Source organism: Python bivittatus, unplaced genomic scaffold (assembly GCF_059951505.1).
Source record: "Python bivittatus isolate LINGU-HERP-01145 unplaced genomic scaffold, Pbiv_v1 ctg000610_np1212, whole genome shotgun sequence".
NCBI lineage: Eukaryota > Metazoa > Chordata > Lepidosauria > Squamata > Pythonidae > Python > Python bivittatus.
The window spans coordinates 6,217,179-6,229,364 of record NW_028277088.1 but is presented as its reverse complement, the minus strand read 5'-3'; the positions used below and the strand labels follow the sequence as shown (position 1 = coordinate 6,229,364).

Here is a 12,186-nt window from a genome sequence, read left to right as displayed (position 1 = left end):
AGGCATGTAAGCAGTGCCTGGCTGTGACTTAAAGCCACATCTGTTTCTAGGACTCTGCAACTCATTGAAAATCCCAGTTGAATCTAAAACATTGCCGTGTCCCGCAACACAGATGCATCCGTGAAGCTTTCTTATCATTGAGTACTTCTGGGATTTTTTTTTTCCAGCTTCCCAGTGTAGCCTATAATCTGGAGATTTCCTGGTGGTCTCCCATCCAAATTCTAAACAGATCCAACCCTGCCGCTTTGCTTTTTTTCAGATCAGCCAAAGTCAGCTGGATGCTGGCATGCACTGCAAGATGCATCTGTACATTAGACACAATCATGGCATACTAAACGGGTTTTTTTGTAGATCATGCACGCAAAGAAACCCAACAAAGGATCTGGATACAATGTAAAGTTTTATTCCTAATTTATCTTATTTGCAAAATTAATATGTCCATGAATGAAAGAAAGCATAATACATGGATAAAAAAAATGTATTACATAGTTGTTAGTGTCGTTCAGTGATCCAAAAAGATACTCTTTTCTGACTTGCAAATGAGAAAGTAATGTGGAAAAAGTAAATCTGGAATATGAAATATTTGCTGTGTTTAAGGATAGCAGCAAGGTCATTTCAAGGTTTATGAGCTGATTTTGGAGTGTATATTCTGAAAAAGACATCCTGAGTTCAACAAAAGTATTGTCTTTGTTAATGTTCTAGAGGCGACATCACACATTGCCAATTCAGACAGCTATTTAAAATTCCCCTTCTTTTTGTGTCTATTCAGAAATAAGGTCTGCTAAAGCTAATCGGGCTCATTTTCAGCTAGGAATATATATGATTGCATGGCCTGCATGGAAGCCTATATTTAGCTCAATTGAGCTATGTTAATAATTTGGAAACGGAAAGGCTGATATTTGTGATAAATTCTTTTGTTGCTACGCAGTGCAATGGGAACAGAATCCCACTACCTAAAGATGATCCTTTGAAAGGGAAGGCTCACTGTCATGTCACTTAATTTTTTAAAAAAAGCATTTCATCTGTTCTTGAAAGGAATAAAGGGGTGTTTAGGGAATATTTGGGATTTACCCTCCAGAACCCTCTTCTTTTTAAATGAGGAAATGAACTTAACCAAACTGGACCAAATGTGAGGTACAACTAATCAACAGCCATTGATAGGATAGAGTGAAAATAAAATGAACTTCCATGGGGCTACTGTTTTCTTCACAGTGGACCTTCAAAACACAGGTTTATGCTAGTCCAAGACTTATTCATTCAAAATACATGTTAAGAATTTAATCTATAGCGAGTAGATCAACATTAAAATACACACAATTAAAGTTTCTAAAGGGTCTAGCTCAAGCTTCTGGTTTCAGGCTGGAGCAATGGAGTTCCACCAGCTGCAATCTCGAGGGAAATTTCTAGTGATAGATACCTCCACCCATCTGCCACGACGTGACCAATTATTTTCTTTATTGCATTTCCCTCCCATTTTCCCTCCATGGAAATTCCCTCTTCAGATGAGGGATATTGGGCTGGCTGACCTAAAAAAAAAAAAAATCCCCTGAGAAGCGAACAATTTCATTGCTGTCCCACCACACACTGCACATGAGATGCAGAAGCTTGGAAGTAGCTGGAGTTCTTCCATTGCACGTGACCCTTCCTTAGACTAGCATGCATACCCCTAGAGAAACATTGATCCAAGATGCTTATATGTGGATAGAGCAGCTCTCGTGTCACAGGAACAGAAATGCTACTCTATATTTCAGGCAATTACACCAGTGGGTGGGGCAAGGAGGACCTTGCTGTAACTTCTATAGAAAAACCCGGATAGACCTATCGCTGTTTTTCTCGGCGGAGTTCTCACCGGGAAACATACAGCCCAAGTTTTCTTGCAGCTTCAGAAATCTTGGGGTTTTTTTTCTGAGGGAAGGGGTAATAAGATAGCTTACTCGGTGCTGGTTTTGAAGCTGAGATGTTGAGGCTAGAGTAAGTCCAAATGGAAGTAACGGATGTGCAAGGTGAGTTGGAACCAACTGTCTCTTCAACAGGGCATGGATTTTCCTCTTTGCTGGACAATGCAATGGCCTGTTCAGTGCTTTCTAATGACTCTTCACAAGACAACATGCTGTGTTCATGCTGGTCTTGGGCGATATCACAAGGCTGTTTCTGGTGATGTGCCAGGCGGTGGATACCAAGGTGTATCCGCCATGGTGAACTTTCGTGTGCATTTTCACTGCAGGGCAAATTGATCTTTCTTTCTTTCAGTGCTTTTCTCATGCTCTTATTAATTAAAACAGCACTGACCATGGATTCCTTGGGAATGGCCTCATTGCCACCTGTGAAGAAAATTCAACTTTAAAACATTGGAAAGGAATGAGAACCTTACTTTCTGATAATGCGTTATAGCCCTAAATCTGATGTGACCAATCTGTGAACATGGGGAAACAAGTTTCACATCTCCAGAGTTAAGTTGTTCAGCATCTACATACCACAAATGACGCCACATTTAGAAAAGCTTGGAACAGAGTATTCCGGATACGGGCTTGTAACGTTTACTGATTAGGCTGAGAGACTTATTTATGGGCACTTCCATCTTTACCTCCTTACAACATAATCTGAAACTGACTCTCAGTCACCTTCAATTCTGCCCAAATCCAAATGCAGAGAACACCATGAACCAATCGCGGTTCTTCTCATCTTCCTGTTGACCAACAGGAGAATGCAAAGATCAACGTCCAATCACTGTCGTGCATCCTGAGCTACCACTGATGGTGGAACAACCAAAACATCCTCATCCATACTCCATTTAGAAGAAGAGAACATTTAAAAATGGAAAGTTCCACTACCCATGTTTTCTGACCATGGTTGCAGGATACTCTGGTGGCTAGATCAGAGGAGACAAGAGTTGTGTTTTAGCCAATACATACAGGAAGAGAGAAGTTCCAGGAAGGAGATGCTTCTAAACTTCTTCACGGAGAAAGAAAGAGGAATTGATAGCTTGGGTCCATGAACTGGAATGAAGCAAGAGTTCCTGCTCAGATTGCCCACAAGGTTTGCAGAGTGTTACCAATATAAAGAAAAAAAATCCAGCTTTACTGCAGTTCCCACTAACCTGGAACAAAAATAGGCTCGGTTCCCCAAACCAGACAATGTTGTGACATCAAATGGGTCCAGAACTGATCTCAAAATGGTGCTAAGTGTTAGAGTGGGTGCACCATTCTATCTAATTTTTAAACAATAGCTAGAAACAGGAAATCCCTCACTGCAAAATTCAGTTGTATAGAGGCAAGGAAGGGACACAAAGCCCATGTTTTAATGTTAACAACTGTCAGCTCGTAGTTTTTGGAAAACATTTTACAACCAGAACATTCGCAGCTACCTGTAACCAGAGGGAAGATATGTGGCTGATTTTACCCATCTTTGAATATTTGGTGATAAAAAGGAGCAAAAATCAAAGAGTATCTAATTACCTTGAAATGCTTCATCATCCTTGGATTGTAAGCAGAAGAATGGTTATGCTTCAAAGTACCTCAGATAATTACCCTGGGCACGCATCTTTCTTAGAGACTAAACCATGTACAGTACACATGTTTTTACATTTATTCCATCTTTTTGGTAAACTGTATACTTTTGGGGCCTCCTCAGGAGAATAAACATCATCTCATTGGCAAGTGGGGATCTGCCGTAGGATGAATCTTGTACCAAATATAGGTAATCCTCGTTTAATGACTGCAACTGGGACTGGCAACTCAGTCATCACTAAGTGAAACCGTGGCTGTGCTTATGAGCTGACTTCAGCTTTCCTTTCCTTTACAGACCTGCGAAGATCGTAAATGCAAGGATTGGTCGCAAAGCTACTTTTTCATCACTGTCGTAACTGCGAACATCACTAAACGAGGCAGTCACTAAACGAGAACTACCTGTAGCTATTATTATACTTTTGAATGAAAAAAAACCCACAAATTTTTATTTAGAAATAACGGAAAGTGGCCCAGAAATAGCTTATTGACTCAAACCAATAAACTAGATTTTAGCTCATACTTCCTTTTCATAATCCTGTTTACCTTGAAGTCATTGTTTGTTCAATCACCCGGGTAAAAGATGCTGGCCTTCTATTATAGAAGTCACGCTTCCTGGCTGTCTCTTCCTTGTTCCTGTTTTATCCGCTAAGACGGACAGCCCAATAATTAACCCTTTAATTATTAGAAGAAGAATGCCTTTAGCTTTTCTACTTTAAGCCCCAAAATTCCTTGAACCGGTCCCGTTCTCCTCCTCGTACACATTTTCTCATTTCTTTTACTCCTGTTTTCTTCAGCATGACAACATTCTATAATTGATTCTTCTTTCTGATCACTAGGCCAGTCTCTCTGCACGCTCTGTAGGAGACGTGCAGAGAAAAGGCATCGGGAATGATGCCCCTCCAAATCAGCCGGTGACTGTCGTATCTTGGGGTGGAAACATTTGGGTTTTCTGTTAAGCTTCCGGGCGAGGAACGGTTATCTGTTGTCTTGCTAAGAATCTTTTAGGCATTTCCTATGTTGCATCTGGAGTTCCATGGAAGCAGCACGTTTTAGTTAAATAAGACAACACTCATAGACAGTTGGGTAATAGTTTCCTGCTTCTCTCCATGCCTCGGTAGTTCCTGGTAGTCTGGAAGTCTCCTTCCCTTGATGGCTCTTTTAGAACAAAACGTCGTCTTTAGCTCCAGTGCGACATGAGCCAATACATCATAAGCCACTAATTAGCTACACGTGGAATGAAAGCTGCTGTAGACAGATGATTTCGTGACACCTTCTTCCTTGGAAGCCTCCATCCATATGAGTATTTTCAAACGTCCATATGAACGTTTGCTCTCCCCCCCCCGCCCCTGCAAGATGGAGAAGAACTATTCATTTAATTTCTCTGGGCTTTGAGGTTACTATTTTTTTGCCATGAACAAAAGCAGATTTTCCTAAGTTTTGCCAGACTGAAACACCAGCAGCGAATGTCTCCGAAATGGATTCAGCCAGATTTTCTCGAAAATCCATCCCGTGTTAGCACAAACCCATGTCATCTGTCAGGCACTGGGTGCCATGCTTGGTAAAAGCATGCCTTTCCCCTTGACCTGCCACTATTAGTTTTTTGCTTTCCAAAAATGTTATGGTTCCATAGTTCCCCTTCAGTCTCCTTTTCCTAGGAAAGTGATTTTAACCTTTCAGTACAGATTCAGCAAGCTAGTCCTTTCTTGTGTTGATTTTAAATGATTGGCTTTTGCCAGGAGAAGGAACGATAAGATATGATATTTGTTTAATATGGCTGTTATTGCTGCTGCTGCTGCTAAAAATAATACACGGTCTTCTGTTGGTTTGATTTGCAAGATCTGCTCTCAACAGGACAATTAACAATATTAGTTCTGACGTTTAAAAGCCTTGAGTCTTTGGCTGCAGTTCATTTGAAGGACTTGCTTCTATCCAATAGATTAGTTGGAGATTTGTAGTTGCTGATGTGAGAACTCCGTGGGCAGGGTGGGGACAGATGTCAAAAAAGTCAACATGGTGGCTGCAACTGTGTGAGCAAAACTCCACCCCTTTTAGCATGTAGAAAAGTTGGGGCTGCCATCTTGATGTTTTTGACCCCTGCAGTTGCCCATTTTTAGTGGCAATCCCATATCTGTGGATCTCCCATTATACACATACAATATAGTGCGGTGACCATATTTTCTTGGAAAAAAATAAAGGACAAACCTGAAAAAAGGGGGCAAATCTGAAAGACGTTCATAAGGATTAAAAAAAATGTAATTGTTTCTGTTTATTGCTTTGCTTTACAAAGGAAAATTCCAGAGCAAAACCAAGAAAAAACTTTACAAAAACGCATATTCCAATAAAAATCTCTAAAATCAGAGTTAAAAAGAGAATTCGATTTCCATTCTTTTCCCATGAACGTGAAAGACTCTGCATTAAGTGGTTCCATTTGTATGGTAAAAATGAAATGTCCAAAATAAAGGACAAAAGTGAAAAATTAATAAATAAATCTAAAGGACAGCTGTCTGAAATAAAGGACTGTGCTTTATAATAAGGGATGTATGGTCACTGTAGCACATAGTCATGTTTTAAGCAGAGGTTAACAGTTTTCCACTTTTTTTTTTTTTTTTTTACTGATGTCTGCAAGTTCAGGATTTTAGCGGCAGCTAAATATCTTTTACTTCTTGTTTGAGTAAACCTTATACTCCTTATTTTTGTTCATATTCTATCCTTTGCTGGCCATTAGCCTTGCAGCGGCTTACCTAGAAGGCAAGGTACAAATATCTGTAAACATTTAACAATGGTATTAGTAGATTTACTGTAAGGTGGATCACAAAGAAGATTTCTTCCCAGTCCTGCGGCAGCCCTAAGATGATCTAATGTGGAAGAAGCATGACATGCCTCGGGTACGACAATACACAACCTTGCTGGAATGAATGGATGGAAAGAACTGTTTCAGTCATAGATGAATTAGGTAATTAGAGGCCAATTATTACGCTGTTGCGGCAACGGGCTACTGCAGTGTGTCTCAACCTCAGCAACTTTAAGATGGGCGGACTTCAACTCCCAGAATTCCCCAGCCAGCAATGCTGGCTGGGGAATTCTGGGAGTTGAAGTCCGCCCATCTTAAAGTTGCTGAGGTCGAGAAACACTGGGCTACTATAACAGAACTATTTCTCCACGGATGATTCTCACACTACATTTTTAACATGGAAGTAACGCATGAATCTTCCCCAATCTAGGACTGTACCGCTTAGATCTGTTGAGATCACCACTCTTATTACTCCAGGGCCTTCCAGCTGTGGAAATCTGGGAGGAGTTAGGAAAAGCTGTTCCGCATCATGGAAAACTCACACCTGTAATTTCCCACGTTACCTATATTTGAAGATAACCCTGAGCGTTTATGCAGGAGGCTAGTGTTTACCATATACGTCGCCTTGAAATAATTCTCAGAAGCTGTGCAGTCCAGTTCAGTCGGTATTATATGGCATTTTAGGGTTCAAGGAAAAGAGAATAGCTTGCATCATCAAGTCTCCATTGTGGGCTTCCTGAATGGGCCTGTTGTACACAGGTGTTCAAGTCCAAACGTTTCGACATAGCTGCTGGCTTCATTCCCTAAATGTAAGAGGGACTTTTGTGCCATTGAGTAGGACTGACCCCTTCCTTGACTTGGCCAGTTCTCCTTACAGATGGTCCATGTGCTCAAGAACAACCTAGCCAATATTCTGCCTTCTCCCTTCCCTTTTTTGAAGCAAGGGAAGGTACAAACCAGGGGTCCCCAAACTCTTCAGCTCGCCGACCCCTTCATGAAGTTTCAGATTGTTCACCAACCCCCAAACCTTTATTGTATGAAAATAATGTAATGCTACTTTAACTAATAGTACTACTACTAATAAAAAAACAACAATAATAGAGACAACTGAAGACCGCTCTCACTGGAGGCTGCATTCAACCCTGGTAACACTGTCCTGCCGCTAGCCACCACACCTTCAGGACTAAGGATTGGCATGGAGGTCTACTGAGACCCTAAAAGATTGACCCCAATCAACCTTCCATCATTTATTGACCCCCTATTGACCCCCAGACATTTACTGACCCCCTTTTGACTCCCAGACATTGATCGACCCCTTGGATAGTCCGATCGTCCCTTGGGGGTTGATATTGACCACTTTGGGGAACCCTATTATAAAGAAAGAAATAGGGGAAAAATACCTATTTTTATACTATGTTATACTATTTTTATCTCTATACTATTTTATGCTATTTTTTATACCAGTGGTTGAGTTTTCCACTGCAGCATTTCCTCTGGAGCGGAGCTGATTGGATTACTATCTAAAATGAATTAACTCAGCTCGCCAAGCCTGTTAGAAGCTTTGCTCCATCATGGAGACACACAAGGGCAGTTCTTGTGTGTGGAAGGGCCCTCACCCACACTCTCTTCACCAGCTCCCATCCACGTGAATGGGGCCAAAGACACAGAATGGCAAATGGACCTCCGTGACTGTAGCCCTTGCACAGAGCATCGGAAGTGAGCCCACTTGGCATTCTCCAGATGTGCTACAAGTCCAAAAGTTGCAATCCCAACATTTCAGAAGGGCGCCAAATTGGAACAAGCCTGCTCTTGTAAGTGGCATGTTAACGCTGGGATGGAAAGCAGAAACTGTTTCCACCCATCCACGCGTGGGCAGAGAAGAACAGAATGCCAGCAATAGGGAACGGAGTGGAAGATGCCCCTTTGCACCATACAGATCCCCAGAAAGCAAGCTGGATGCTGAGCCAAGCTGAAAGGGAGGACTGAGAGTTAATTAAGCCAGTTTTTCTGTGATGACTTTAATTGGCAGGGATAATTTTTCCTTTTCTTTGGCCAGTTTTTCCTTCAGTGTAGGAGCTGACCATCAGGACAAAGCAGCCCTAAACAAGAAAGTTAAGAAAGCTCATGATGACATAACTTGATAAGGAGTAGTCCAAAAGCAACACAATTCTCTCCTAGTTACATATTAAAATCCAGGATCTGCAGTTGTTGGCTCAGTTTTCAGTTGGCTGCTTTTCACTGTAACATTTACAAACACTTCAAGGTGAACTTCAGCCTGAAGTAGAGTTATTACAACCACCTCTCCTAACTTGATGCCCTCTAGATGTCTTGGGAGTCCATCTCCATAATGCTGGCAAGGAGTTGTGGGAACTGGAGTCCTGGCACATCTGGAGGGTGTTAAGTTTGGGGAGCCTGTATTAAGGCAATTCCCTTTTATCTTTAGCACCCTTTGGAAGCATTTATATGCAACCCCATTATGTAGATCAGTATTTCTCAACCTTGGCAGCTTTCAGATGGGTGGACTCGAACTCCCAGAATTCCCCAGCCAGCATGGCTGGCTGGGGAATTCTGGGAGTTCGAGTCCACCCATCTGAAAGCTGCCAAGGTTGAGAAGCACTGGTGTAGATTAAAGAGTGGCAAATTAAGAACTGCGGAATCTTGCAATTTGGGTTATAAATCTAACAAATAACCCTGGAATAAATACATAAATAAATAGATATGGGCCCAATCTTCCTCTGCACGTTTTCTCAGAATGAAGCTGATTCCTCTAGCAGAACCTCTATGACGGCAGGCTAAACATCACAACGTTTTGCAGATTTAACTACCAATTGACAGCGTCCCAGGTTTCCGTTTTCCTGGGAAGTTGGATTGATGCAAAACGTCAAAGGATGTCTGAAAGGATGGAGTGAACTCTGTACTGTAACTCACCAGCCAAATACCAGGATAGCTTTCCCCACAGATTCTAATTTAAGAGCCTGGGGAATTTTCATGTCTATTATCATTAGCAAGGAAAGAGAAATCTATGCTGATCTCCACAGATTGTCCCCTGATCTTCTAGTACTGACTCTCTTAACTTGGTGTCCTCCATGAATGTTCAACTCCATCGCCCACAGACCATAAAGATGTCTAAGGCAGGTGAAGAGCATTAGGCAGGGAGGCTGTGCTAAAAAAAATAAAATAAAGTTCTGCTCTAAGAATTGTAAGTAAACAAGTTAATTTGCACACGATCCAATGTCTTTACTTATTAAATTAGGTGGCCCTACCTCTGCAGGGACAAGACTCTTGGCAGGATACAAAAAAGAACATTAAGCAACCGTGGCCCAACCATGGAAACATCCATGGTACAAACAATTCAAAATTAAAACAATCAGATTTAATCAACAATTGGAGAAATACATACAGTGGTATTATCTAGAAACAATGATCCTGAGAGCCAGTTTGGCATAGCGGTGAAGGTGCTGGACCACAGCCCGGGAGACTGTAAGTTTTAGTCCTCCCTTAGGCATGAAAGGGTGACTTTGGCTCAGTCACTCTCTCTCAGCCCAACCCACCTCACAGATAGTTGTGGGGAAAATAGGAGGTGGGAGCATTATATACTCTGCCTTGAGTTGTAAAGAAAATAAAGACAGGGTATGAATCTAATAACAGAAATCAAATTAAACCACCAGCTCTCCAGCATCTGCTTCTGGAAAACCTTGATGTCAGGGCATTGCACAGCACACGGGCCATGATGGACAAGTTCTTCCTCCTGGCCTCATTCCCCCAATTTCACAGAAATATGATCAAATGTTGTTAGTAAAACAGTAAACAACTTCTAGGCAGCCTGTTTTACTTGGAAGAAGCCCTACTACACCGATGTTTTTTCCCTAGCAAGTTCAGGTCTTATTACTTCTTAGGTAGGACTCCACCAGAACTTCCAAGTCCACAGACTAGACGAAGAAGTTGAAAAACTTCTCAGAAGAAGGCAGTGGCAAACCACTTCTGTACTGTCACCCACAAAACCACATGGCTGCGTTCCTGAACTCACCAGGAGCTGAATTCACCTCAAAGGAAATTTTAATACTCTAAATATGCTGAGGTTCCTGCTTTTCAAGTTTTCTCGGACTGTTTTTCCAAGAACAACTCTTAGTTACCATGCATTTAAATTCTGTATCCAGGACCAAAACTTAGTGAGCATAAGATCTTAACTTTTGTTAAGTATCTCAACTTCTGGAAATAATTCACCTCCACATTTAAATGTCTTACTCCAGAGAAAGTTAATTCAAAGTATCAATTGAATCCACCTGTATATTCTGATTACTACTGTAGCTTAATATTTTAAAAAACATAGAGGAACAGTTACAGTTCTTCATCCCTTTTCCAACATGACATGAGTTATGTACCTAAGAACAGTTCAGTTTAATTAAGCACACTTTCCAGTTGCAAGTCCAGGGGTTTTCCCCTCTTGCCAGCTTTTTCTCCCCTTTTGCTGACTTCCTTAGCATCCTGCTTGAATTTGGACCCTTTCCATTTCTTCCCCTAATAAATAAATTAAAGCCAACCCCACAGAATGATTCAACGAGTATGTAATAGGACCCATTGGTCTTAAAAGATATCCATTATGGGAAGAGCATGTTTTAACTGTTGCATTCGGCAATCCTAGCGGAATATGCTTGTTAAACTTCACGTAGCAGGAAGTAAGTCCCGTTTAACATCGAAAGACTTGCTTCAGAATAAACAAACACAGGATCGGACTCTCCATCTGTTATCAAAGGCACCATTATGAGTCTTGTGGCACCTTAAAGACTGACAGATGCACAACATATGGCACATTACATCTGTTAATTCTTAAGGTGGCACAAGGCACTTTACCACGAAATCTAACAAAACCTTTCTTTTGCCTTCCACCGTGCAGTATACACTCCTTCCTCTTTGAGAACAATATGGAATTTAGGGATGCCTAGCTGCCAAAGTTTCTACTGCTCTAAAACATACCTGCTTTAAACAAAATGACATGGGTCTGCAGCTTTTGCCTCTCTTTTAAACAATGATATTGCTCCTGAAGCCGGTTTACGTCCATCTTGTTCGGCTGCCTGGAACTGTCTGTGTCTTGCTGCTTCGATGAATGAGTCACTGTGAAAATACCACTCATATATTTATAAGCCTTCACCATCTGTTGCCATAAGAAAGACAAAATCAGACAGAAGCAATGTATTTCCCTCATCCTGGTACCATTGGAAAGCAGATCTGGCTGCAGGGCTGTTGACTTCGATCAGCAGCAATATGCGCTTTGGTTCAGATGAAGCAGCCTGTCCTGAGCCTCTGAATGCAGCCTTAATGACAAAAATTGTTCGGCTGGAACCGTTGTTGATTTAAGGCCAACTCTAGGAAGCCGTGCCAAAACCCTGTGTGCAGCACAAACGTTCATCTAACAACGAAGTGGACAAAAAGCCGGGACGATGTTACAGCTGCAAGTTTATAATGAGGCGCTGCCCTCTCTCGCCAAGGATTCTTTCTGCCTCTATTACATGTCATTTTCTTCTGTTTATTTTGATTGATTGATTAGGTGCCATCAAGTCATTTTCGACTCCTAGCAACCACACAGATGGAGTTATTTTTATTGATTATTATTATTACCTGCCTATTTGTTTATTCCATTTATGCAGCCGCCCATCTCAAACAAGTGACTCTGGGCAGTGAACAATCATAAAATCAATTAAAACCAAATTACAATCAGAATACTAAAATAAAATTAAATACAAGTATGTACAGCAGCCAAGAAAAATTATAATCCATAGATGTTAATGTAACCAGGAAATGGGGTCCTTCACACACTTGGGACCCCAAGCCTGGGCAATTTATTGTTTATTTTACAATATCCTATTATTTCAAGTAGATGCAATGATAACA

The 12,186-nt window shown here is 41.3% G+C and overlaps 1 protein-coding gene across 2 annotated transcripts; it reads right to left on the bottom strand.

The window, feature by feature from the left end:
* Positions 1 to 668: 668 nt before the first annotated feature.
* CUNH9orf152 (chromosome unknown C9orf152 homolog) lies at positions 669 to 11,732 on the bottom strand. 2 transcript variants are annotated; one of them, XM_007428354.3, is made up of 3 exons: positions 11,509 to 11,731; positions 11,272 to 11,409; positions 669 to 2,321 (listed from the first exon to the last, which is right to left on the bottom strand). In XM_007428354.3, exons 2-3 carry the CDS (start codon positions 11,354 to 11,356, stop codon positions 1,846 to 1,848), a joined length of 561 nt encoding a protein of 186 aa, XP_007428416.1. In that variant the 5' UTR covers positions 11,357 to 11,409; positions 11,509 to 11,731; the 3' UTR covers positions 669 to 1,845. The 2 variants fall into 2 exon arrangements, with proteins under 2 accessions (XP_007428416.1, XP_007428415.1); XM_007428353.3 differs by having other exon boundaries at positions 11,272 to 11,732.
* Between the last annotated feature and the right edge of the window lie 454 nt (positions 11,733 to 12,186).

Excerpts from the sequence above, each read along its gene's own strand:
- CUNH9orf152 (XM_007428353.3), bottom strand. The coding sequence starts at position 11,500 with ATGAGGGAAATACATTGCTTCTGTCTGATTTTGTCTTTCTTATGGCAA. Across the intron at positions 2,322-11,271 it reads TGTCATTTTGTTTAAAGCAG|GTGGCAATGAGGCCATTCCC; the intron begins GTATGTTTTAGA and ends TTTTCTTCACAG.